At 43.4% G+C, this 26,976-nt stretch overlaps 2 protein-coding genes across 2 annotated transcripts in view; one reads left to right on the top strand and one right to left on the bottom strand.

Annotated features, from left to right (window-relative positions):
* Nucleotides 1-26,976, top strand: part of LOC114643014 (uncharacterized) — a gene marked incomplete at its 3' end in the record, with an annotated part of 1,911,439 nt that overhangs the window by 1,432,955 nt on the left and 451,508 nt on the right. The window lies entirely within an intron of this gene.
* LOC114643007 (uncharacterized) overlaps nt 1-26,976 on the bottom strand; it is an 83,140-nt gene that overhangs the window by 26,718 nt on the left and 29,446 nt on the right. Inside the window, exon 3 of the mRNA XM_051923235.1 lies at nt 16,895-17,173. Within this exon, the coding sequence (XP_051779195.1) occupies nt 16,895-17,173 (279 nt within the window). The remainder of the gene's footprint in view (nt 1-16,894; nt 17,174-26,976) is intronic.

Here is a 26,976-nt window from a genome sequence, read left to right as displayed (position 1 = left end):
GAAGAATGAAGACATTAAATGGGGACCCCCATTAAAAAGAAGAGACATAGGAACATTGTGTAATTTAAGGTAATTTGAAATTAAAATTTCCACCAATTGCTTTATGAAAGAGGAAGGGAAGAGAAGAATAAAATGAAAGCTCATTGTAAACAATCCACAATGATAAAATCAAAGTATTACCCTTAAAGAGTGGCAGGTAGGTTAATGAAATCCACCTTTATATCTTCCCAAGTCATATGTTGGGGGCAAAGATGGGCAAAAAATATTTAAAATGACAACAAGTGTCACATACCCTCAAAGAGAATTTAATATTTTTAGCCAAATTCAGCCACCTGAAATATTGTTGTGTAAATTGCATAGTCTTAAAAATATGAGGGTGACCCCAAAGGGTGATGAGTGACTCCACCTGAAACTCTACAAATCGCCAGTTCAGGTACAAATGACTCAGGTGTCTCAGGAGGTGGCAGAGAATTGGACCACAATGAGTGAAGGGACTCCCGGAAATATTCTAGCAATTCTATGACTGTTGTTCTTAAAAATGTTCAAGTTGGACTAATAGGTTTGGGTTCAAATATCACCACATCAGGCTTGGTTAGTCTGGAAACTGCATCTGCTTTCACACCATCAACAAGGTGATAAGAAACTTAAAAGTTCACCTGTCTAAACTTTGCAGATTTCAGGTAAGTAATATTCCTACGGACTAAAAAAATGAAAAAACTCAGGAGTTATACATTCCAGCCAATGTCACCATCCATCCAAAGCTAATTTAATAGCAAACATTTCACGATCATCCACATCAAAGTTCTGCTCAGAAGCAGATTGTGTCTTCAAAAATAAACACATGGATGTACTTTGTCCGTATCCAGAAAGTGTTGAGATAACACAGCTGCCATCCTGACACTAAACACATCGACCTCCACTGAAATGGTCAGGGTGTCTCAAAATGGCGGCAGACATGAATCAAGTCTTTAGATTATCAAACACCTGCTGGGCTTCACATGTTCAAGAAAATGTCTTGGTGCTTCTCTTAGTGAGTGCAGTAATAGGAGCAGCCAGCAAAGAAAAGGCAAACATAACAAAACATTGTCCGTGTTTTATACTTTAAGGTTTTTCCTGGTTCAAACTTGTAGAGACCTTCTCTGTGTCTATTTCAATACAAGAATGGCTGATGTGATAATCCAACAACAGTAGTGAAGTCTGATGAAACTCACATTTCTCAAAATTGTCAAATACGTTATTTTCACAAAGGCATGACAAAGCGTCCTTTACATGAGCTACGTCAGATATGGAATCTTTAAAAAAGACTGAGGTATCATTGATAGAAATCAACTGAATGACCTAAAAGATCACACAAGAAATCCTCAAGAAAGGATAGAAATATTGCAAGCACATGAGCCAAACAATATGGCAGGACTAAATATATATAGCGGCCTGATGACGTGTTGAACGCAGACCTCCACATGTCCACCTTTGGTCAGGAAAGGAAGAGATCAGAGGAAGAGCTCATTATTCTTTACTGTAATTTTATTAAGTTCCTGAAAATCAATACAAGGGTGAAGTGACTCATCTTTAAACTCATTGATAAAAAAATAATCCAACCCCATCAGGACTGACAGATGGCCAAATAAAACCATTATGCAAGTTTCCACCAATATAAGCCTTAATAGTCTTCAGCTCAGAACAGGACAGGAGATAACAGCGACCCTTAGACAAGGAGGCTTCAGGAAGTAACTCAGTCAATCATGTGGGTGATGTGGTGGGATCTGCAGGGACCCTTGTTTGGAATTACATCTGAAATTTCAGAATAAATCTCAAGGAGAGTGTCTAAGTGGCAAATCTGAAAAGATGGTCAATCACAAACTGAATACACGTGGTAAAGAAACATGGACTCCATGCAATATGTCCTCTGATACGTGGAGTGTGTTTCTGAAGCCAAGGACAATGAAGATAATTGAGATCTCGTAACAGGCAGGCAGCGTGGCGTAGTGGTCAAGGCTCTGATTTCAAACCCTGAGGTTGTGACTTCAAATCCTACTGCTGACACTGTGTGACCCTGAGCAAGTCACCTCACCTGCCAATGCATCAATGGGAAACCAAAAGAAGTGTAACCAGCTGCATCTCAGTTGTTGTAAGTTGCTTTGGAGTCAACTAAATGTAAATGTAAGGTAATGGAGGTCCTGACAGTCAGCTAATCTCCAGACAACATTCAGTGGCAGGTTTGAACTTTATAAAAATTTCCAGCAGCATCTGAATTAACAGACACCCAAGAATCTCACAGGATAGGAGGACATGTTGGATTTTAAAAATATCAAGCAGTCAAGATGTGGTCAAAACCAGAAATGAGTTGAATACTGTCACTGTGTCGGACTTTGTCTGTTATGAATGACTGTGTTAAATTATTTTAATTTCCTATGTTTTATGGTGTGTTTAACCTAATCAGTATTTTACGTGTGTGCATTTTGTAATTTTAAAGTCTGTAACTGTATTTTACCTGCAAACCCTTAACAACACTCTGAGTCAGTGCTCAGTGAAGAGTGTGACAGAAAAGTAAATTGAATTTCACGGAATTGAATACAATTGGGGTGACACGGTGGCGCAGTGGTAGCTCTGCTGCCTCGCACTAAGGAGACCTGGGTTTGCTTCTCGTATCCTGCGTGGGTTTCCTCCCTGCGTGGAGTTTGCATGTTCTCCTAATGTCTGTGTGGGTTTCCTTCCACAGTGCAAAGACACGCAGGTTAGGAGGATTGGCGATTCTAAACTGGCCCTTCTGTGTGCTTGGTGTGTGGGTGTGTTTGTGTGTCTCCTGCAGTGGGTTTGCACCCTGCTCGAGATAGGTTCCTGCATTGTGCCCTGTGTTGGCTGGGATTGGCTTCAGCAGACCCCCGTGACCCTGTGTTCGGATTCAGCGTGTTGGAAAATGGATGGATGGATGGATGGATGAATTCAACTGAAACATCTCACCGAAATAGCAGAAAAACATTTTAATTATTGATATCTACATGTGCACTTACTACACGATCACTGTGCACCTATGTGACCAGACCAAGAATAAGTCACGCTGGCCATCTGCACATCATCAGTGGGGACTAATGGAGGCCATCAACACCCCTGTGATGTTGAGATATGAAATACAAACGAAAAGAAAAGAAGACAAAAATGGGCGAAGTGGAAGAGTGTTGGATGATTTATCATATCCATAAAGAGTGAAAAGAACTGAACTAATCAGTGTGGTGGACACAAGGAGATAATAAAACATCAGAGAAGAGATAGAAGACATAAAATGAAGATAAAGGTGAGAAAGGTAAAACAAAAAAAGAAAAAAGAACATTAACATGAAAATGAAAAAAGATGTCAATAGTAAAAGGAAAAACAGCAAAAAAGATATGGAAGGATCTCCTCAGTCAGTGCATCTCTAGGATTGTGTCAGAGGAGGCCATCACTCTTTATAGTTGGCTCAAACTCGACTGATCAGTAAGCCAACATACCTTCTATTCTCCAAAAGACTGCTGAGTACACATCGCCAAAGATCTTGTAAAGCCTCTCTGTGCTGTGGAACGACGACTTTGTCCTGCTGACTTTGACTCAGGAAAGTAAAATCAAAGAAGTCAGAGAAGTAACGATTGTCTGGCTGAGGCACCATGTTTGGAAAGGGTGCAAATAAAGAGATGAGGTGTGGAAGGCTGTTGTCTCCTTTCACTCTTTTGTACTCACAAAGCAAACGACACATCCACCAAAATGTAAATTCATTGAAGCCATCTAGAAAACTAGAAGAAAAATAAAATTAGGAGAGAAACACAACATTTCTTTCTACAGCAGTTTTATACACAAAAGGGAGATCAAAGTGCTTTATAAGAAGTAAAACAAGGAATTATAATAACAAAGAAAAATAATCAGAAAATAAATAAAATGGAAATAAAGGAAAAGTCCATTAAAATTACACATAACTTATAGAATAGAATAGATTATAGCTTATTTTTGTGAAGTGCTCTTTGACTGAAGTCATTTCCATTTTGTAGGTTGTGAGGTGTTAGACAGAACTGTAGAACATGAGAACAATCAGACGAGAACTGGCTATTCAGACGAACAAAGCTCACCAGTCCTGTCCACTTCATTCTTCTAAAATAACATCAAGTCGAGTTGTGAAAGTCCCTAAAGTCCTCCTGTCTACTACATGACCTGGTCACTTATTCTGTGTGTTTGTGGTTCTCTGTGTAAAGAAAAACTTCCTAATGTTTGTTTGAAATTTCCCCTTCACAAGTTTCCAACTGTGTCCCCGTGATCTTCATGAACTTATTTTAAAGTCACCGTCTCGATCCACTGAACTAATTCTCTTCATAATTTTATGCGATCAGGTAATTTTACTTCAGTCAGGTCTCCTCTTAATCTTCTTTTGTTTAAACTGTAAAAGCTCAGCTCTTTTAATGTTTCCTCCTAACTCATCCCCTGTAGCTCTGATTCAGCAGGGTCGCTCTTCTCTGGACCTTCTCTAGTGCTGCCATGTCCTTTTTGTAGCTTGGAGATCTCTGGGTGCTCCAGTGTCCTCTCACAGTCCAAAGACATGCAGGTTAGGTGCTTTGGTGATCCTAAATTGTCCCTAGTGTGTGCTTGGTGTGTGTATGTGTGTGTGTGTGTGTGTGTGCCCTCAGTGGGCTGGCGCCCTGCCCAGGGGTTTGTTCCTGAATTGTGCCCTGTGTTGTCTGGGATTGGCTCCAGCAGACCCCCGTGACCCTGTGTTAGGATATAGCGAGTTGGACAATAACTGACTGACATTTAAAAGTATGAAGTTATGACCAAACTCAGAGAGAAAGGAAACAAGACAAGTGATCCTAAAACAGAGCTTTCTTTAAAGTAGAAACTTTCTTTTCTTAAATATCATTTCTCTATTTTTGTGTGAATTATTTTGCTTTCAAATTTTACTGAAACTTTTAAAACAAAGATAATTGGTCTGTGCAATTATTTGAAAATGCATCACACTAATGCCAGAACTGTACTATCAAGCAAACTTAAATCTGCAGAACTTTGGTAAATTGGTATAAACGTAACTACAAGATGTGCTCTCAATTTCCAGACCTCCTTGCACTTTGTATTCAAACCTGACATTTTTCCTTTCTATGTGTAATACTTTACATTTACTGACATTAAATCTGCCCAAGCCTGTCTGCTGTCCAAGTCCCTCTGTGATGATTCAACAGATTCCTGATTACCTGACAATCCACCTGACTTGGTATCATCTACAAACGTATCCAGCTTGTTACTTATATTCCTATCTAAATCGTTTATATATTAAACATATCAGCGGCCTCTGCACTGCCCCCTGCTGGTCACCACTCTTAACACCGGCCAGTTCTGATGATGTTCCTCTCACCATCACCCTCTGCTTCCTGTGTCTGAGCCAATTCTGCCCCCATCTACACCCCACACCCTGACCTGACACTTGTTTTAGTTTGATGCCCACCTCTCATGTGGCACCTCATCAAATGGTTTCTGAAAGTCCAGATAAATAACACCATGAGCTCCATTTTGCTCGTATTCTTTTGCTGCCTCCTCATACAATTCCAGCCTGTTAGTAAAACACGACCTCCCTCTTCTGAGCCCACGCTGACTGATCAGTTAAACTCCTGTCCTTGCCAGGTGTTCCTCAATCTTATTTTTAATAATTCCTTCCATTAATTTTCCTTTCATGGAAGTGTAAGCTTACTGGCTTATAGCTCCTTGGATCTGCCCGGTCGCCCTTTTTTTTTTTTTGTTCTCTATTTCACTTTATACAATTTCTTGTATTAGGAATTTGTTATTTTTCGCATACCCCTTGGGGTCAGAGTGCAGGGTCAGCCATTGTACAGCGCCCCTGGAGCAAATACAGGTTAAGGGTCTTGCTGAAGGGCCCAGCAGAGTAGGATCTCCTTTGCCAGTGATGGGGATTCGAACCAGCAACCTTCTGGATACCAGCGCAGATCCTTAGCCTCAGAGCCACCACTCTGCCCAAATTTTTAAATAATGAGATGATATTCACCATTCTCCAGTCCTTCACAATCTCTCCAGTGTGCAGTGACTTCCTACAAATTTGCGTCAAGGGTTTATATCTGAACTCGCTAGCCTCCTTAAGAACTCTGTGGTAAACGTTATCTGGTCCTGGTGATTTTTCCATAATTGTAGAACCCATCATTAAGCTAATTGATTAAGATACACAGATAATACAGGATTATCAGTTTTAGGGATGTCAGATAGATAATCATGTAAGAACATAAGTAGTTCAGTTATTTGTTAAAGATGTTTGCTAATGTTATTTTAAAACGGTGTGATCTGCTGGCATAGAGGCAAATGTTCACCCTGAGCCTCAAGGCTGGGAATGGAAAGGAGGGATGGATGTTATTTAAATCTTGAAGGACAAAATTTTATTAAGTGAAAAGTATTACTGATTAATGTCGAGTATTCAGTGTTGAAAAATATCTTAAGACTCAACTAAACACACTCACTGATGCCAATCAATCCAAATGTACAGAGTGTGAAGGATTGTTCAGACATGGGTGCAAATGATTGGGGCTCCAATACAGTGAAACACTTTTTAATAATATTCAAATAAAAATAAAGAAACAGAAACCCACTGTCCACCTGGACCCACCTCTTCATACCAGAAAAACATACAACTGGACGCTTGGCCATTCTGAAGTCAGTTCACTGTGGAAGTCCAGTCGGAAAAGCCAATCTTTTACTATTGCTGTTTGGTTTATACAGAGTTACCGGGTGGTGCCACAACTCTCTAACGTGGTCTGTCTAATCTCTTACACTTTGTGTTAATTATGTTAATAATGAAGTTATCTTATGTTTAAGTATCGTTTACTAGGTCCCTAAGTGGTGGGGCCTCCTGCCTCTCAGCGTCAAGAAACTGTCCACAAGCCTTTTAATGTGCTGTGGTGTGGTTTGCTGTGGTGTGGTGTGGTGTGGTGTGTTCTCTTGAGTTCATTCTTTGTGTTTTTAATTTTCTGGATTTTTGAACATGTGCTCTGTTTTTTGACCTCACCTTTTGGATTTTATTTGAGGACTGCATTTACCTTTTGGGATTGTGTATACTGCCATTTTGACTTATGCTCTCCAGATCTTGTTTTGTTTTTGTGGATAATATAACTTTTTATTTATAAAGATTCAGCTTTTCTCTTGTGTAACTGGATGGGTTTTTGACCTTAATTTGAATATTTATTGGATATTTTGTTACTTTGTGCTTTTAAACTCTTGAGTTCATAACAGTCAGGCTGTCCACCAGTGAGATGAAGCAGATGCACAAAATGACACCACAAATTAAAAGGAAGAAGAGAGACAAGAACATTAACTCTACAATACATTTCTGTCAGGTTATTTACCATATAGAAGATATCCAATCCAGACAGTCTGACAAGAAGTGAACAAATCCTTCATTTATGTCAAAGTAATGATCAATGTCATCCACTCTGATGTCAGCTTTACTTGAGGAGCTTTTTATGAAGCAGCTCATTGTCTTCAGTGTCTCTTCTGTCCATTTTGGGTTCACATGGACTTCATAGTTTGTGAGTCTCATAGATTCATTGAAGTCGTTTAGGTCCCCACAGTCCGCCATACATTTATAACACCAAGTGTACCTTATCTGTCCCACTCTGTAAAGATATAAAGACATTGCAGACATTCTGTAAGTTCCTACTAAATAACATCTCTGTAAAAACATCAGCACTGGTCACACTGAGCCGTTGAAGTTTTCTTTTATAAAAGCACAACACCAGTGAGGTTTAAATATCTAATTTTACAAATGGCCAGATGAACAACACCAAGTAAAATGAACACTACAATAATTGAAACCTGCAAACTGTGACATGTTTAAAAATAATCTTCTGCAAACATTAATGTTATTCTGATTTTTTGCATTTGAAAAAGTAAATAAAGGAGAAATAAAGAGGACATGTGACATTTAGGGACTTCACTGACAAAGCACCAGAAGAACACAGGATGACACTTCTCCAACTTTTAACAGACATGGAGAGAATTTGAAGATGAAAATCCGCTGAGATGCTGTTCCCAGTCTTCTGGTGTTTCTCGTCTCTTCTGGTGTTCACCCACTGGAATGTTTGACTGCAGTTTTCTCTTTCCTTTGGTCCATTTCTAAATCCTCTTCTCCTCTGCCTTTCAGACCATAAACCTGAACCTGTCTCACAATGACTGACCCGAGATAAAGAGAGCTATCACTGAGAGGTGTTAAATGGTGTGAAAACACATCTATTATGTGGGGCTATGGCACCAGTCCAGCAAATGGTTTTAGAATTCAGACACATGTAACTGCGACCAGATGTGTTGTCATTCATCCTGCAGATCTTATGGAGGGTGAAAGTGAAAAATTAAATGTAAGAGAAGGACAACTGAAAAGTGAGGTGTTTATTGTAGGGGCTCAGAACATGTGAGGGCCTTAGAACTCTAGAAAGCCCACCCTACATAAAGGTTGGTGTGGTGGGTAACTGTAGTCAGACCCTTTTGAACAGCAGATTAATTGTTCATGTAAGAATTGCTACAGCAGATTGTGTTGATTCAGATGTGTATGGCAGATACTTGAACCTTTACAGCCGACAGATCTCCAGTACAAGGCGGCCTAAGGCCTGAAGGACTTCACAAGCCCAACAGGAGGGAGTGCAGGGTATGCTGGGAAAGCTGAATGGGAAAGCAGGCCACAGAGTATTGTGTGTAGTTACAAGTGCAGCTTTTGATTTCCATTGGAAAGCAACCTTGACTTTGTGATAATAAATTAATATCACTCTGTGTGTTTAGAGGACCTGCAAGCTCTGCTAATGAGATGGAAAGAACACAGCCAGGTGCTCACTTTATTGAGAATGAATTATTCTTATCAAAGCTTTCATTCTAATAAATGTCTACCTGCATATCATCTTGTATGAAATGTAATTCATTTTACTGTTGTTTTGTTTTGAATTGAACACAAATGCCATTTTGTTTCCTAAAATAAGCTGCCATTTTGTTACACCAATTTCATGATGCGATGATCCATCATTAGACGGTGGTCACTTGAAGTGGCACATCATGACATTATTGGTACAATGACTTTTGTTTGTGTAGACTTTGGAGATATTGCTGCTGGCTGTAATCACAATAACTCCAAGACCAGGCTGTTTCTAATGATTTTGCATGCAGTTTGTGTGATGAGGGAGACCTTCCGTGACAAGACCCTGAAGGTTGCTGAGGGTTGTGTTGGTGTTATTGGTGTTCCCAGAAGGAGGTGTTTCATCTCACACGGCACCCTGGATATCATCGAGATGAATCGCAGCGCACGGCTCAATGACTACTCTGGTCTGTACCAGGAACTGAGAAGGATGGCTACAAGGGCTCTGAGGGCAGATAAAGAGGCATTTGTTAGAGGAATCTGTGAGCAACTGACACACCATCTGTGGTCTAGTTACCCACGTCCTGCTTACAGAGAAATCGAAGCATTACGCACATCTGAATTTTTTCCTTGGAGAGTCGCAGTCAGGGCGGCTGATGGAACGGTCCTTACAGATGAAACTGCAGTTGTGACCTACTGGGCTAACTACTTGGAGCAGTTGTTTAAAGCTGATCCTCCAGCTAGGATGTTGGATATCTCTGGGTACACGGTTCTTGAGGCTGATCCTCTAATTAGCTGTGAACCACCCAGTCTCACTGAGATTGCACAGGTGGTGAACCAGCTGAATGGGGGGAAACGCTGCAGGGATCTGTGGTATCCGGGGTCAACTTCTCCAGGCTGGTAGTAAAGCTGTCTTCCTGGCATTGCAAGCAATCTTTGCTTCCATTAGGGAGACTGGCATCATTCCAACTGATTGGAAAATGGGACTTATCGTCCCTATCTGGAAAGGGAAGGATGATCGCCTGGATTGCAGCAACCGGGTAAGGTGCTTGCTAGGATCATCCTCAATAGGATTCGTGATTACTTACTCACCTACCAGCGACTGGTGCAGTCTGGTTTTAATCCTAAGAAGTCTACCATCGACCGCATCCTGGCACTGAGGGTTCTCACGGAGGGCAAATGCGAATATCGGCAGAGTTTCTTTGCAGCCTTTGTCGATTTTTGTAAAGCGTTCAACTCAGTTGATCTAGCTGCCCTGTGGGACATCTTGAGGGTTAGCGGGATCCCCTTGAGGTTGCTGGATATCATGGTCGGCCTGTCCACTGGTACTGTGAGTGCTGTGCAGAGTGAAGGCAGGACCTCTGTGTTTTTCCCAGTTGATTCTGGGGTTCATCAGGGGTGTGTTCTGCTCCTACTCTGTTCAATGCTTGCATGGACTGGGTGTTGGGCAAGGTCGTGGGGTCCAGCGGCTGTGGGGCATCTGTTGGTGATGAAAGATTCACAGATCTTGACTTTTCTGACGATGCTGTGATCTTCGCAGAGTCAATGGAGGCTCTGATCGGGGAGCTCGAGAGACTGAGCGAGGACTCTAAGTGCCTGGGCTTGTGAGGATCCTGATAAAAACCAAAGAGCCAGGCCTTTAATGACCTCTTAGGCATGGCCATCAGCAGTGTGTCTGTCTGTTCAGAGAATGTCGACCTTGTCGAGAGGTTTACTTACCTCAGCGGTGACATTTATGTCTCTGGTGACTCTTCCTATGAAGTCAGTAGACGGATTGGGAGAGCATGGGGGGTCATGAGGTCACTGAAAGGGGTAAGTGGTGCTCCCGATATCTATGCAATAGGACGAAGGTCTTTAGAGTTCTGGTGCTTCCTGTCTTGCTATATGGTTGCGAGACACGGACGATATCCAGTGACCTGAGACAAAGACTGGACTCTTTTGGTACTGTGTCTCTCCGGAAAATCCTTGGGTACTGTTGGTTTGACTTGACATGGAGTCCCGAATGAGGCACACTACCTGCATTGTGAGGGAGCATCAGTTACAGCACTACGGCCATGTGGCGCATTTCCCCGAGGGTGATCCAGCTCCTAAGGTCCTCATTGTTGGGGACCCGTGTGACTGGACCAGGCCAAGGGGTTGCCCACATAACATCTGGCTGCGGCAGATAGAGGGTCATTTCCGGAGGGTGGGACTGGACTGGTGTCTGCCTTGGGGGTTGCCAACCAGGATCCCGAGTTGTTTCTTCGTGTAGTGGATGCGGCAACGTGCTGTACCAGTGCATGCTTCGCAACTTAACTTGACTTAACTTGTAACCACAATGCAGAACATTTTATAATATCACCAAAACTTAGCATTAGTGAGGTGGAGGTTTGTAGTCCAACACTGTTGAAGAATTCACTGAGCACTCTGGTGCAAAGTTTAATAAAAAATATACAAGAATTAATGGACTCTGGGGCTTCAGAATATTTTAGAAGTTCATCACTAGTGATTAAACTAAATCATATCTGCAGACCCTTAAAACTAAAGCTGATGGTGCTATCAGTCAGACCCCTGTTTTTAGGGTACACCGCCTCTCCCACTCAGCTGAAAGTCTGTCTGCTGCACAGAGAAGTCGCTACCTTTATGTCATCTGGTGCTCATTAGCTCAAAAATAAAACAGTAAAGATCAACAACTTTATAATTTCAAACCCTAATATGTTCATAATGCGGATGTAATGGACCTTGTAGTTATGTCTTCATTATGGTATAATGTTAATTTATTAACATGTATTTCATTTAACATCTCCCTGTGATTTTTCCCACTGTGCCATGGCTGTTATCATAATGTGTTGTCCTCACTATAACGTGATGCCATCTACAATTCTGATTCCATTGTGAGTTTCATGAGTGTTTTGAACGTGTCCAGATCTCCCAGCTGGAATATTAATTTTGACTTCATGTTGGGGATTTTAATACTCAAAGAATCAACTTCTAAAATCAGAATATTGTTTAGAGCTTCAGTTTAGATGTGATGTATTTTTTACCATCTTCTTCTGGACCATTTTCTGTTTGAGGGTCGCGCTGCTAATTGGTGGGTTGTAATGTTTGTTCCCAAGGGGATTTACTGTGAAGCTGAAGGGTTACGTCACCTGTGATGTCATCAATGCGCTGGTACAAAGATCACCCTAAAATACTCACCAGTACAACTACTTACTTTGAACTTTCATTACTAGTATTTTGTAACAAAGCTCTGCCCCTTGACTACGACTTTTGGTTTATGATTTGACTTTCATGTTTCTGTCTTGTTGACTTTTGGTTTTTGACCTTTGCTTTGTCCTTTGACTCGGTCCTTTCTTCTGACTCTCCTTCTTTAATTATATTGTCTTTAATTATTTAAACTGATTATCGTTTTTACAGTCAGTTCCATTACAAGACCAGTTAGAAAAAGTCTGCAAAAAGACAAAAGAGCGAAAATCCTCTTCATCAGTTAATTCTGGAGTTTAACAAACTGGATGATCAATGCAGGGGGCAGTGAAAATAAAAATCTAGTAGGCCTCAGTCTTGTAAAATAACCTGAGATTCTTCAACTTTTCTTGCATCGTAAGGTGATACAGTCAGCTTTTAAATCAGTGTTGCTTGGTTTTCGATCTTCTTGCTTCTCATAAGGCCAAAGTAGCCTTTATTATCTCCTGTTTGGATGATAAGCCCTTAGAACGGATGTCATATTCAGTTATGATACAAATTACCTGAGTGGAGAAACAGCCCTACAGCCTGATGCTGCCACCACCGTACTTCACAACTGTAATGGTGTACAGGTGAAGAGCAGGGTCTGGTGTCCTACTGATGTGATGCTTAGAACTGAGGACAAAGACGTCAATCTTTGTTTCATCACACCAGAGAATTTGTCTTCTCACAGTTTGAGAGTCCTTTGGGTGCTTTTAGTCAAACTCTAAGCAGCCTTTCATGTGTCTTTGAGTGAGAAGAGGCTTTTACTTGGCCACTCTTACATAAAGCCCTGATCAGCAGAGTGTTATATGGACATGTTGTCCTTCTGGCAGTTTCTCCCATCTGCACACAAGTTTCTCTGGAGCTCAAGCAGAGTGACTGTCAGCTATTTGGTCAGCTCTCTTAACCGGGCCATTGTCCACTAATTGCTCAGTTTGACTCTTAGCTCTAGGAAGAGTCCTGGTTGTTCCAAACTTTTGCCCTTTAGGAATTATGGAAGCCACAATGGGGGTCTGCATCCTGTCTCAATGCACTATAGTGGTATTGCCATGTAAACAGAGTTATAAATACATGGCAGAGAACGTCACGGTTTAGTAAAACAGGAACACACCATGACTGGATATGCAATGTCTTTGTCTGTTCTAATTCTCCACCTTCCCAGAGACACACAGTATAGGCTGACTGGTGACTCCAAATGATCTCAGAGTGAGAACTTTCATGATTGAGCCCCAGTACAGAACTGTCACCCTCCATCATACTACATACTGTAACTCTCCTCCTTTGATGGAAAGCAACTGTGGAAATCAGCCAGTAAGCACAGGGCATCCGTAATACAAGATGGCTCCTCTTGGCTATAACCACACCAGTGTATCAGCGAGTCAACTCTGGAACCTCTAACCATATAATCCAAACCTCTCTGTACTCCATATTCTTGATGCCCCACATTTCCACCATAGATGAAGTTTTAACAGCAACAAGAAAGTAACAAAAGTGAACTGACTCAGGAAACAAGGCATGAGTTTGACAGCGACTGAGAAAAGACAGAGTATCTGTGACTGGTGTAACACATTTAAGAATGGAATATGGACTGATAAAAGCGGGGACCACTTATGCAGGATGGATATTTCAAGTCATGTGCCAGACCTTCTAGCCAATCTGAATAATGGGATGAGGACGTCTTCTCTTATCAGTATATTTTTAACAGAGGTTCCCACAAGTGACTTTCAGTTCTAGTTGGACCAAAGTATGGGAGAATGGAAGGGCCTCACAAATTCTGACAGACAAGGACTCAGAGGTTTCACATCAAATTATTGGTGGTTTAAAACCACATTGACTCTACAATGGTGATAAAATCAGGGAGGAGTTAAATAAGATGTTTCTGGAAAATTCTGAAAGAGGAATCATCTCCATCAAGTTAGGCTGTAAATAGCTTAGAATGCTGAACAGAAACTCTCCATGGTCCTGATGAACTCTTCTGATAATCCATTAAACTCCGGGTGATGACTGAAGGTGACTTTAATGCGGACACCCGCCTTGTTACAAAACACCTTGTAGAATGAAGACATTAAATGGGGACCCCCATTAGAAAGAAGAGACATAGGAACATTGTGGAATTTACGGTAATTTGAAAAAAAAAATCCACCAATTGCTTTATGAAAGAGAAAGGGAAGAGAAGAATAAAATGAAAGCTCTTTATAAACAATCCACAATGATAAAATCAAAGTATTACCCTTAAAGACTGGCAGGTCAGTTAATGAAATCCACCTTTATATCCTCCCAAGTCATATGTCGGGGGCAAGGAGGGGCAAAAAATATTTAAAATGACAACAAGTGTCACATACCCTCAAAGAGAATTTAATATTTTTAGCCAAATTCAGCCACCTGAAATATTGTTTTTATAAATTGCAAAGTCTTAAAAATATCAGGGTGACCCCAAAGGGTGATGAGTGACTCCACCTGAAACTCTACAAATCGCCAGTTCAGGAACAAATGGCTCAGGTGTCTCAGGAGGTGGCAGAGAATTGGACCACAATGAGTGAAGGGACTCCCGGAAATATTCTAGCAATTCTATGACTGTTGCTCCTAAAATGTTGAAGGTGGACTAATAGGTTTGGGTTCAAAGACCACCACATCAGGCTTGGTCATCAGCTTTCACACCATCAACAAGGTGATAAGAAACTAAAAAGTGAAACTGACTAAAAAACAAGGACCACTGCGCTGGTCTCCCATTATGTCACTTTGTAGATTTCAGGGAAGTAATATTCCTACGGACAAAAAAAATAAAAAACTCAGGAGTTGTACTTTCCAGCCAATGTCACCATTCTTCTAAAGCTAATTTAATAGCAAACATTTCATGATCATCCACATCATAGTTCTGCTCAGAAGCAGATTGTGTCTTCAAAAAATAAGCACATGGATGTACTTTGTCCTTATCCAGAAAGTGCTGAGATAACACAGCTGCTATACTGACACTAAACACATCGACCTCCACTGGAATGGTCAGGGTGTCTCAAAATGGCGGCAGACATGAATCAAGTCTTTAGATTATCAAACACCTGCTGGGCTTCACATGTTCAAATAAATATCTTGGTGCTTCTCTTCATGAGTGCAGTAATAGGAGCAGCCAGCAAAGAAAAAATCATTATAATGCAAACCTAACAAAACAAAACCTTCTCTGCATCTGTTTCAATACAAGAATGGCTGATGTGATGAACTCAAAAACAGTACTGACATCTGGTGAAATTTACATTTCTGAAAATTGGCAAATAATTTATTTTCACAAAGACGTGCGAAAGCATCCTTTGCATGAGCTACATCAGATATGGAATCTTTAAAAAAGACTGAGATATCACTGATATAAATCAACTGAATGACCTAAAAGATCACACAAGACATCCTCAAGAAAGGATAGAAATAGTGCAAGCGCATGAGCCAAACAATATGGCAGGACTAAATATATACAGCGGCCTGATGACGTGTTGAACGCAGACTTCCACATGTTCACCTTTGGTCAGGAAAGGAAGAGATCAGAGGAAGAGCTCATTATTCTTTACTGTAATTTTTTTAAGTTCCTGAAAATCAACACAAGGGTGAAGTGACTCATCTTTAAACTCATTGATAAAAAAATAATCCAATCCCATCAGGACTGACAGATGGCCAAATAAAACCATTATGCAAGTTTCCACCAATATAAGCCTTAATAGTCTTCAGCTCAGAACAGGACAGGAGATAACAGCGACCCTTAGACAAGGAGGCTTCAGGAAGTAACTCAGTCAATCATGTGGGTGATGGGGTGGGATCTGCAGGGACCCTTGTTTGGAATTACATCTGAAATTTCAGAATAAATCTCAAGGAGAGTGTCTAAGTGGCAAATCTGAAAAGATGGGCCAATCACAAACTGAATACACGACATAAAGCAACATGGACTCCATGCAATATGTCCTCTGATACGTGGAGTGTGTTTCTGAAGCCAAGGACAACGAAGATAATTGAATTAACAGACACCCAAAAATCTCACAGGATAGGAGGACATGTTGGATTTTAAAAATATGCAGCAGTCAAGATGTGGTCAAAACCAGAAATGAGTTGAATACTGTCACTGGGTCAGAGTTCGTCTGTTATGAATGACTGTGTTAAATTATTTTAATTTCCGATGTTTTATTGTGTATTTAACCTAATCAGTATTTTACGTGTATTTTGTAATTTTAAAGTCTGTAATTGTATTTTACCTGCAAACCCTTAACAGCACTCTGAGTCTGTGGTCAGTGACGAGTACGAAACAAAAGTAAATTGAATTTCGTAGAATTGAATTCAATTGAAACAACTCACCGAAATAGTAGAGAAAACATTTTAATTGTTGATATCTACATGTGCACTTACTACACGATCACTCTGCACCTATGTGACCAGACCAAGAATAAGTCACGCTGGCCATCTGCACATCATCAGTGAGGACTAATGGAGGCCATGAACACCCCCGTGATGTTGAGATATGAAATACAACAAAAGGAAAGAATACAAAAATGGGCGAACTGGAAGAGACTTGGATGTTTAAAGAGTGAAAAGAACTGAACTAATCAGCACGGTGAACACAAGGAGATAATAAAACATCAGAGAAGAGACAGAAGACATTAAATGTAGATTAAGGTGAGAAAGGGAAAACAATAAAAGATAGAAGAACATTAAAATGAAAATGAAAAAAAAGTTGTCAATAGTAAAAGGAAAAACAGACAAAAAGATATGGAAGGATCTCCTCAGTCAGTGCATCTCTAGGATTGTGTCAGAGGAGTCCATCACTCTTTATAGTCGGCTCAAACTCGACTGATCAGTAAGCCAACATACCTTACAGCCTCCAAAATACTGCTGAGTACACATCGCCGAAGACCTTGGAAAGCCTCTCTGTGCTGTGGAACGACGACTTTGTCCTGCTGACTTTGACTCAGGAAAGTAAAATCAAAGAAGTCAGAGAAGTAACGATTGTCTGGCTGAGGCACCATGTTTAGAAAGGGTGCAAATAAAGAGATGAGGTGTGGAAGGCTGTTGTCTCCTTTCACTCTTTTGTACTCACAAAGCAAACGACACATCCACCAAAATGTAAATTCATTGAAGCCATCTAGAAAACTAGAAGGAAAATAAAATTAGGAGAGAAACACAACATTTCTTTCTACAGCAGTTTTATACACAAAAGGGAGATCAAAGTGCTTTATAAGAAGTAAAACAAGGAAGTATAATAACAAAGAAAAATAATCAGAAAATAAATAAAATGGAAATAAAGGAAAAGTCCATTAAAATTACACATAACTTATAGAATAGAATAGATTATAACTTATTTTTGTGAAGTGCTGTTTGACTGAAGTCATTTCCATTTTGTAGGTTGTGAGGTGTTAGACAGAACTGTAGAACATGAGAACAATCAGACAAGAACTGGCCATTCGGACCAACAAAGCTCACCAGTCCTGTCCACTTCATTCTTCTAAAATAACATCAAGTAGAGTTGTGAAAGTCCCTAAAGTCCTCCTGTCTACTACATGACTTGTTCTCTTATTCCAAGTGTCTATTGTCCTTTGTGTAAAGAAAAACTTCCTGATGTTTGTGTGAAATTTCCCCTTCACAAGTTTCCAGCTGTGTCCCCATGTTCTTGATGAACTTATTTTAAAGTCACCGTCTTGATCCACTGGTCTAATTCCCTTCGGATGGAGTGGTGGCTCTGAGGCTAGGGATATGCACTGGCAATCGGAAGGTTGCCGGTTTGAATCCCATAGATGCCAAGAGGGACTCTGCTCTGTTGGGCCCTTAACCTGCAATTGCTGAGCACTTTGAGTAGTGAGAAAAAGCGCTATATAAATGCAAATAATTAAAAATATTTTTTTTCATCATTTTAAACATTTCAGTCAGGTCTCTTCTTTATCAACTGTAAAGGCTCAGCTCTTTTAATCTTTCCTAATAACTCATCTCCTGTAGCCTTGGAATCAGCCGATTTGCTCTTCTCTGGACCTTTTCTAGCACTGCTGTGTCCTTATGGAGACCCAAACTGCATCCAGTACTCCAGATGAGGCCTCACCAGTGTGTTATAAAGCTGGAGCAGAACCTTCTGTGACTTGTCCTCCACACATCAGGGCGCTATATAACCTGACTTTCAGTTTGCTTTCTTAATGGCTTCTGAACACTGTTGGGTAATTGATAGCATAGAGTCCATTATGACTCCTAAATCCTTCTCATAAGGTGGACTTTCGATTTTCAAACCTCCCATTGTGTATTCAAACCTCATATTTTTATTTCCTATGTGTAATTCTTTACTTTTACTGACAATAAATTTCCCTCTCCCTCTCTATTTTCCCACAGTGGTCTTGGCAGGAAAGGCTACACAGAAAGGAGCCTGGTTAGATCACATAAAATGTTTGTTGGTTTTTAAAGGAAGATTCCCTCATATTTTATAAAGTTTAACCGAGAAATAAAAACCCCAATGTCCTCCTTTCCAATTTACTGTTCTCTTTTTTAAGTAGACTGGAACATGAAAGTGACACAATTTGTTGTCTTCTGTGGTGAATTTGCACCCAATGTCTCCTTTACACGGATACATGATTTTCTCACAGAGCTACAACATATTCTGGATGTGTAATGTTCTGTTACAGGAGACCACCACCTCCACAGCCACATCCTCACCTCTTCTTCCAAATCTACCTCTGCCACATCTACAGGTAAAGCTAAGCTGCCACCTTCTCTTCATCCTTGGGTGATATCAGGCATTTGTCAAAAAGTAAAGCTCTAAAACACGAAGAGATAGTAAGGAGCGTCTTCAGACACCTGACAGAGCATTTTGAGTAATAAAGCAAGGAAAGGAAAAAAAACGATGGTGAATGACGAGGCTCTGGAAGACACTGCGATTGATGGTTTGGACTCCCAGACTTTGAGGGCGCTCTTGCTAATGGTTTTAATCCCACAGTCAGCCCGTGGCTTATGTGACCTGGGCAAGTGCTTAGGACCCTGAGCACTCCATGGAGTGCTCCCTCATTGGCTACATTCAAGTTTTTTGTATTTTTTTTCATTTACACTACTTGTTTGCGTTTTGGGACTTGGGCATCATGGCGGGGGCAAAACAATCAAACTGGTTCTGATTAGGTGGCAGGTGTTTGATTGGTACACTCCTATTGAGTGACAGATTGTGGGTAGCTTATGTGTTTATTATGGGTTGGTAGGTGGGTGGCAACTATCAACTGTGCTAATTGATTGACCACTAGTAGCATGTGTTACCAATCTGAGAGAAGACATGGAGATAAAGTGCAGTCTAGTGTTGAAATGGCATCTAAAAGAATATGTCCATCCACTTCTGAAAAGAGAAATCAGAGAAAAGAGGAAGAGGAAAGACAATCTCAAAGTGGAGGTATTTTAATAATCTACTTTTTACTCACCTGGTGGTGAGTTGGCTTCGATGGTAGGGGAGGATGCCGGTCAGGCCTGGTAGGCCCAAACGTGTTATGAGGGTCTGCTGGGAACATCTGGCAGAGCCCCCTGTCAGAAGTAGCTTCAACTCCCACCTCCGGCAGAACTTCAACCACATCCCGAGGGAGGTGGGGGACATTGAGTCCGAATGGGCCATGTTCCGTGCCTCTATTGTTGAGGCGGCTGACCGGAGCTGTGGCCGTAAGGTGGTCAGTGCCTGTCGTGGCGGCAATCCCCGAACCCGTTGGTGGACACCGGCGGTGAAGGATGCCGTCAAGCTGAAGAAGGAGTCCTACAGGACCCTTTTGTCCTGTGGGACCCTGGAGGCAGCTGATAGGTACCGGCAGGCCAAGCGGAATGTGGCTTTGGTGGTTGCTGAGGCAAAAACCCGGGCATGGGAGGAGTTTGGGGAGGCCATGGAGAACGACTTTCAGACGGCTTCGAGGAGATTCTGGTCCACCATCCGCCGTCTCAGGAAGGGGAAGCAGTGCAGTGTCAACAATGTATATGGTGGGGATGGTGCGCTGCTGACCTCGACTCAGGACATTGTGGTCGGTGGGGGAGTACTTTGAAGACCTCCTCAATCCCATTAACATGCCTTCCAATGAGGAAGCAGAGCCTGGGGACTCAGAGGTGGGCTCCCCCATCTCTGGGACTGAGGTCACCGAGATGGTCAAAAAACTCCTTGGTGGCAGGGCCCCAGGGGTGGATGAGATACGCCCGGAGTTCCTCAAGGCTCTGGATGTTGTAGGACTGTCTTGGCTGACACGCCTCTGCAACATTGCATGGACATCAGGGACAGTGCCTCTGGATTGGCAGACCGGGGTGGTGGTCCCCCTCTTTAAGAAGGGGGACCGGAGGGTGTGTTCCAACTACAGAGGGATCACACTCCTCAACCTCCCTGGAAAAGTCTATTCAGGGGTCCTGGAGAGGAGGGTCCATCGGATAGTCGAGCCTCGGATTCAGGAGGAACAGTGTGGTTTTCGTCCTGGTCGCGGAACAGTGGACCAGCTCTACACCCTTAGCAGGGTCCTGGAGGGTGCATGGGAGTTTGCCCAACCAGTCTACATGTGTTTTGTGGACTTGGAAAAGGCATTCGACCGTGTCCCTCGGGGAATCCTATGGGGGGTACTCCGAGAGTATGGGGTACCTGCCCCCCTGATAAGGGCTGTTCGGTCCCTGTACGATCGGTACCAGAGCTTGGTCCGCATTGCCGGCAGTAAGTTGAACCCGTTTCCAGTGAGAGTTGGATTCCGCCAGGGCTGCCCTTTGTCACCGATTCTGTTCATAACTTTTATGGACAGAATTTCTAGGCGCAGCCAGGGCGTTGAGGGGGTCCGGTTTGGTGGGCTCAGGATTGGGTCACTGCTTTTTGCAGATGATGTTGTCCTGTTTGCTTCTTCAGGCCGTGATCTTCAGCTCTCTCTGGATCAGTTCGCAGCTGAGTGTGAAGCGGCTGGGATGAGAATCAGCACCTCCAAATCCGAGACCATGGTCCTCAGCCGGAAAAGGGTGGAGTGCCCTCTCAGGGTTGGTGGCGAGATCCTGCCCCAAGTGGAGGAGTTCAAGTATCTCAGGGTCTTTTTCACGAGTGAGGGAAGAATGGAGCGTGAGATCGACAGGCGGATCGGTGCGGCATCCGCAGTAATGCGGGCTCTGCATCGGTCTGTCGTGGTGAAGCTCTCAATTTACCAGTCGATCTATGTTCCTACCCTCACCTATGGTCATGAGCTATGGGTAGTGACCGAAAGAACGAGATCGCGAATACAAGCGGCTGAAATGAGTTTCCTCCGCAGGGTGTCTGGGCTTTCCCTTAAAGATAGGGTGAGAAGCTCAGTCATCCGGGAGGGTCTCAGAGTAGAGCCACTGCTCCTCCGCATCGAGAGGAGTCAGATGAGGTGGCTCGGGCATCTGATCAGGATGCCTCCTGGACGCCTCCCTGGTGAGGTGTTCCGGGCATGTCCAACCGGGAGGAGGCCCCAGGGAAGACCCAGGACACGCTGGAGGGACTATGTCTCTCGACTGGCCTGGGAACGCCTTGGGATTCTCCCGGAAGAGCTAGAAGAAGTGGCTGGGGAGAGGGAAGTCTGGGCATCTCTGCTCAAGCTGCTGCCCCCGCGACCCGACCTCGGATAAGCGGGAGACAATGGATGGATGGATGGACTTTTTATAAGTTAAATAGCCCTTGTTTATTAGTGCAATATGGAAGATCTGTCTGAGATGTACAGTTTGCAAAATGTTTTGTATGCCATTGCATCATGAAAGTGTTTTTAATGCTATATATCATTATGTGTAAAAGATGAACTTTATACAATACAATACAATACTATTTTTTTTTTGTATAGCCCAAAATCACACAAGAAGTGCCGCAATGGACTTTAATAGGCCCTGCCCCTTGACAGCCCCCCAGCCTCAGTGGTGGCTCGCGTATAGGCACTGTGGAACTGCAAGCACCCCCTATTTCCACTTGATATTATCGATAACATTTAATATAATGAGTCCTTTTTTCTTTAATTCTTTCTTTATACTTGTACAATATATAATCCTTAAGCTTAGTGTCAGTACCCATCCCCCAGTTTATGAAAAAGATACAAAAATCTTTGTATGGAACTGTGCACTTCACAGCTCCAGCGGCGTGGTGTTTGGCTGTTGTGTGCATGCGCACATAAGATGCACACGAGGCTGCGAGGGAGAGAGACAACTGTTGTTCCCACAGTGCTGAACCCTGCTTTCAATGGAGAAAAATTTCCACAGTTGTCCTCCAAAGATCAAGGAGAAAATTACTGATCGTTTTGCGCAAATTAAAACAAGAAGAATGGATTTCATTTTTAAATGAATAGATCAAGCTTGAACTGTAACAATTTAGGTTATAGTTAGTAAAAAATGTTTGATTTTGTTCTTTTAGGATTTTATCAAGTTTCTGATTAAATTTTCTTTTTATACATGTTTGTTTCCTTTTACACAATTTTAAAACAAAGGCTAAAAATTTTCTGGAGCAGCACCCTCACTAATTTTAGCTATGAGCCGCCACTGCCCAGTCTTGACTCTCTAAGAAGACAAAGAAAAACTCCCAAAAAAATCCTAGTAGGGAAAAGATGGAAGAAATCTTGAAAAGGCAGTTCAAAGAGAGACGCCCGTCCTGGTAGGTTGGGCATGCAGTGGGTGTCAAAAGATGGGGGTCAATACAATACAATACACAAAAGAGAACAAATCTTCAATACAGTACAAAAATACAAATTTTACAAGTACGGAGTAGAATTTAACAGTAGATGATATATCCCATAATAAGATTTGGATATTTTTAGAGTCCTGGAGACCTCATCCATCAAGCTGCCTCCCCCATTTGGCCATTCCACAGCTGAAACAGAGCTGGGCCAGCCAATCCGATGAAAGAACCCCTCTACCCCACAATTCCTGCAATCCTCCATCAGGGATGACTTTACCTTAGGCAGGCAAAACAACTTGGCAGGTGGGCCGTGGCACCAAGTGCCACATTTGAGTACAGAGAAGAGAAACAGAATAGGTGAGGGTTAGTATCCAATTATAACTATTGTGACAGGCGGCCAGGTCCCATGCCTGGCCGGGACGCCCCTTCTACATATGTTCCGGGGGAGCAGCCATGGACATCTCACTACCTCCCCCAGGATGCTTGGTGGCAGCCTCCCTGGCTGACGATGGTGCCTCAGTTTCCCGCAGGGTTTCCTGGGAGATGGAGTTCTCCACAACCCTGTGGGGAGCTGGGGTGGCAGCCAGGGGGTGCTGCATGGAGCCAGGAACCCACCTGGACATCTCTGCAGCCCCACCTGGAAGTGCAGTTAGCCACAGGTGATCAAACACCTGGAGCACTTCCGGGTGGGCTATAAAAAGGGCCAGCATCTACCACTCGGGAGCCAGAATCAGGAGGAAGAGGACGAGGTTGCCTGGTGGAGAGAAAAAGTGTTGTCGGTGCTTTATTAAGTGCTTGTGGGACTGTGTTGTGGCTGGAGGGATTACGGGGAAGATGTGACCTCCAGCTGAAGAGAAATAAAAAGACTGTGTATTTTACACGTGCGTCTGCGTAAGCCTGTGCCGGGTCAGGCGCTATATAGCGACATATTACACTGGCGTAGTCAGCAGGATCCCAGTCCATCCATTTGGACTGGAACCTGCAGTAAAATTTGTGTGGAGACCCGGCATAGCGAAGTGCAACAGCGTGAGGCACATGCTTGACTCAATTGCGCGGAGAGTGTGCTCCCGTCGCAGCTACAGGCAAGCACGCACGGCCCAGAGTGAAGAGCACAGCACAGCGCAATGAAGCGCGCACAAGCGGGCGCACACAGAGGCCAACTGGCAGACGCCGCCATGCTAGACCGCTGCGCTGGTTACAGCTGGAGGTAGGTGACGGGCCCAAGGCTGAAGGGCAGCGGTTATGTTTTTCCGCATGCGGGTCATCCTACCTCCTAGACACCGAGGGGCGAAGCACCTGATGCGGGCAGGGGGATGTGTGTCCATGGCATGATGGCGGAGCCAGCTCGGGAGAGACAGAGGCAGAGCTGTGTCTTCCCTTCGCCCTGATCCATCGGCTGGGGGAGGAGAGCCCGGACGAGCTTCCCAGGGCGGTGTCTCCGCAAGAGGAGCGGGAGCAGCTCCCTGACACAGGTAACGGGGGGGGAGGGCGTGTGTCAGTCGCCCGCCGAGGAAGGTTGGTAGGCAGGGACGACGAACCTTCTCCCCACACCTCCGGAATGCCCGAAAGGGCCTGCGGAGAATTTTTCCTGGGTTGCAGGGGAGGTGGAATCCGTCATTATGGCCCTGCAGTCCTTGTTTAAAGTCTTTCAGGTCCTGCAGGAGTCAAAGGAGGGACTTGAGAAGAAGCTCGGCAGCCCGTGCGGAGCCCTGGTCGAATGGCTTCGTGCACACGGAATGTCATCCTCATACTGGCAGGACAGAGCGGTACAGGTGAGTGAAACCTGTGCCGTAGAGGAAAGGGGGTGGAGCGCAATGGCCGCAGTGATGGTTAGTACTGCTTGCCAGGCCGTCCCGCGCCCTACACGAGACGCAGCCGTGATGACCGACAGTGTGGCAGAAGAGTGTGCGGAGAGGCAGCCGGTGAATGCCGACTGGCAAACAATTCCGCCCAACTGCCTGCACCAGTCTTGCGGCTGTCTAAAGGGGTGCAGACAGTGAGGGGTCCATCTTCTTCCCATAGCGGGACCCAGACCGGCAGTGCACCCCAGAGAAAGAGGATGACCCAGGGAAAGAAACGGGGGTCCCCTAACAGTACGCTGCATAAGCCCGTTAGTGCAAGGGCACAGGAGGGCTATGCTGTTGTAGGGCAGAAACGTCCGAGTGGGGGAAGGGACAGGAGTTTCCTGCCTGCTTCCGCTCCTGCAAGGGGCTAGTTGGAGGGGGTCGGCCGTGCTACAACTGTGGCCGCTGTGGCCACGTCTGGAGGTGTTGTCCGGAGAGGACGTCTGAGTGGCAGAGGCGTCGAGGCAGCACCCCCAGACTTGTTTTTTATGTTTCCACACGGTGGAGCCATGGAGCCAAGAATGCCAACTCCCTGTCCTGGAGAGGACCGGCCCTCGCAGGGCATGCCGATAAGCCCCACAAGGCTCATCTGGGTGAGGGGCACTGCGACAGGCGGCCAGGACGCCCCTTCTACATATGTTCCGGGGGAGCAGCTATGGACATCTCACTACCTCCCCTGGGACGCTTGGTGGCAGCCTCCCTGGCTGACCATGGTGCCTCAGTTTCCTGCAGGGTTTCATGGGAGATGCTGCATGGAGCCAGGAACCCACCTGGACATCTCTACAGCCCCTCCTGGAAGTGCAATTAGCCACAGGTGATCTGTGCCGGGTCGGGCGCTATATAGCGACATATTACACTATCATATTACTTATGTTTTAGTGCTAATGACTAACAACAGAAATGCAGTCTGTACAGTTAATCAGCAGCTCTAGTCAGGGTGTGCTAAACTGAAGTAGTGAGTCTTTGAAAGCTGAGACCGAAGGGGCATCTCTTATAGTAGCAGGGAGACAACTCCACAGTTTAGGGGCCCTGTAAATAAAACCTCCCACTGTTATTTTATTAATCCTTGGAATCATAAGCAGACCAGCATCTTGAGATCTTAATGTGCGCTCAGGTTTGTAAGTCATGATAAGTTCAGACAAGTAAGCCGGACCTCAGCCATTTAATGCTTTATATGTTCAAAGGAGGATTTTGAAATCTGCCCTAAACTTAACCAGGAGCCAGTGTAAGGACTTAAGAACTGGAGTTATGTGTTTGTATTTTCTTGTTCTTGTAATAATTCTTGCAGCAACATTTTGGATTAACTGGAGGCTGTATAAAGAACAGTTGGAACATCCAGTGAACACCACATTGCAGTAGTCAATCCTACTAGAAATAAATGCATGAATTAATTTCTCAGAATCCTGTTTATTTAGAAAGCGCCTTAATTTCCTAACATTTTTAAGATGGAAGAAACATGTTTTGGACAACTTTGTAATATGCGCTTTAAATGACATGTGGGCTGATTCAGTAAAATGAATGGGGATTCCAACTGAGTTAAATGATGACAGAATATTGTTGTGATCAACGTCATTCCCTCCAACAATTAACATCTCTGTTTTATCTGTATTTAAAGACAAGTAGTTCTCATTCATCCACTCCTTTAATTCACTAACACAACTAATTAAAGACAACATTGGAGAAACTTCATTTGATTTAAATGAAAGGTATAACTGGGTGTCATCTGCATACGAGTGAAAATTAACATGATGTTTCCTAATGAGAGATCCCAGTGGAAGCATGTAAAGTGAAAACAGTAAAGGTCCCAGTACTGAGCCCTGCGGGACACCATATTGAACTTCTGTGTATAATGATGGAGTCCTGTCAGCACATTTCTGTACGTATTGGAATCGATTTGATAAATAGAACTAAACCAAGCGAGCACAGTCACTGCCTGTAAGCCCAACATCATTTTCTAGCCTGTGCAGTAAAATCGAATGGTCAATGGTGTCAAATTCTGCACTTAAGTCCAACAACATAATTACAGTGGAGTTTCTGTCATCAGAAGATATCAGAATGTCGTTTACAACCCACATTAGTGCCGTTTCTGTACTATGACCAGTGCGAAAACCAGACTGGAATTTCTCAAATAAATTGTAATGCGTAACGTGTGACTGAAGCTGATTGGTGAATATTTTTTCTAGTATTTAGAGAGAAACTGTAAATTTGAAATAGGCCTATAGTTATTTAGTATGTGTTGGTCTAGGTCTGACATTTAAAGTAATGGTTTAATGACTAACACTTTATACATTGATTTTCTATGATTCTGGGATTGGGGTGGGGGGGAGTGAATTCTGCAGTTGTTAATTACCAAATTATTAGCAGCAGCTTCCAGCGTTGAACAGGTTAGTCATTTTAAGCTCTGGTCCTTTGGCCTGTTGCTTCAGCATCTGTCTGTTCTGGTGTTTTACTTGCTCTGAGCCACCAAGTGGCAC

Source organism: Erpetoichthys calabaricus, chromosome 2 (assembly GCF_900747795.2).
Source record: "Erpetoichthys calabaricus chromosome 2, fErpCal1.3, whole genome shotgun sequence".
NCBI lineage: Eukaryota > Metazoa > Chordata > Cladistia > Polypteriformes > Polypteridae > Erpetoichthys > Erpetoichthys calabaricus.
Note: the sequence above shows the minus strand (reverse complement) of the source record. Positions and strands in the feature narration are given on the sequence as shown.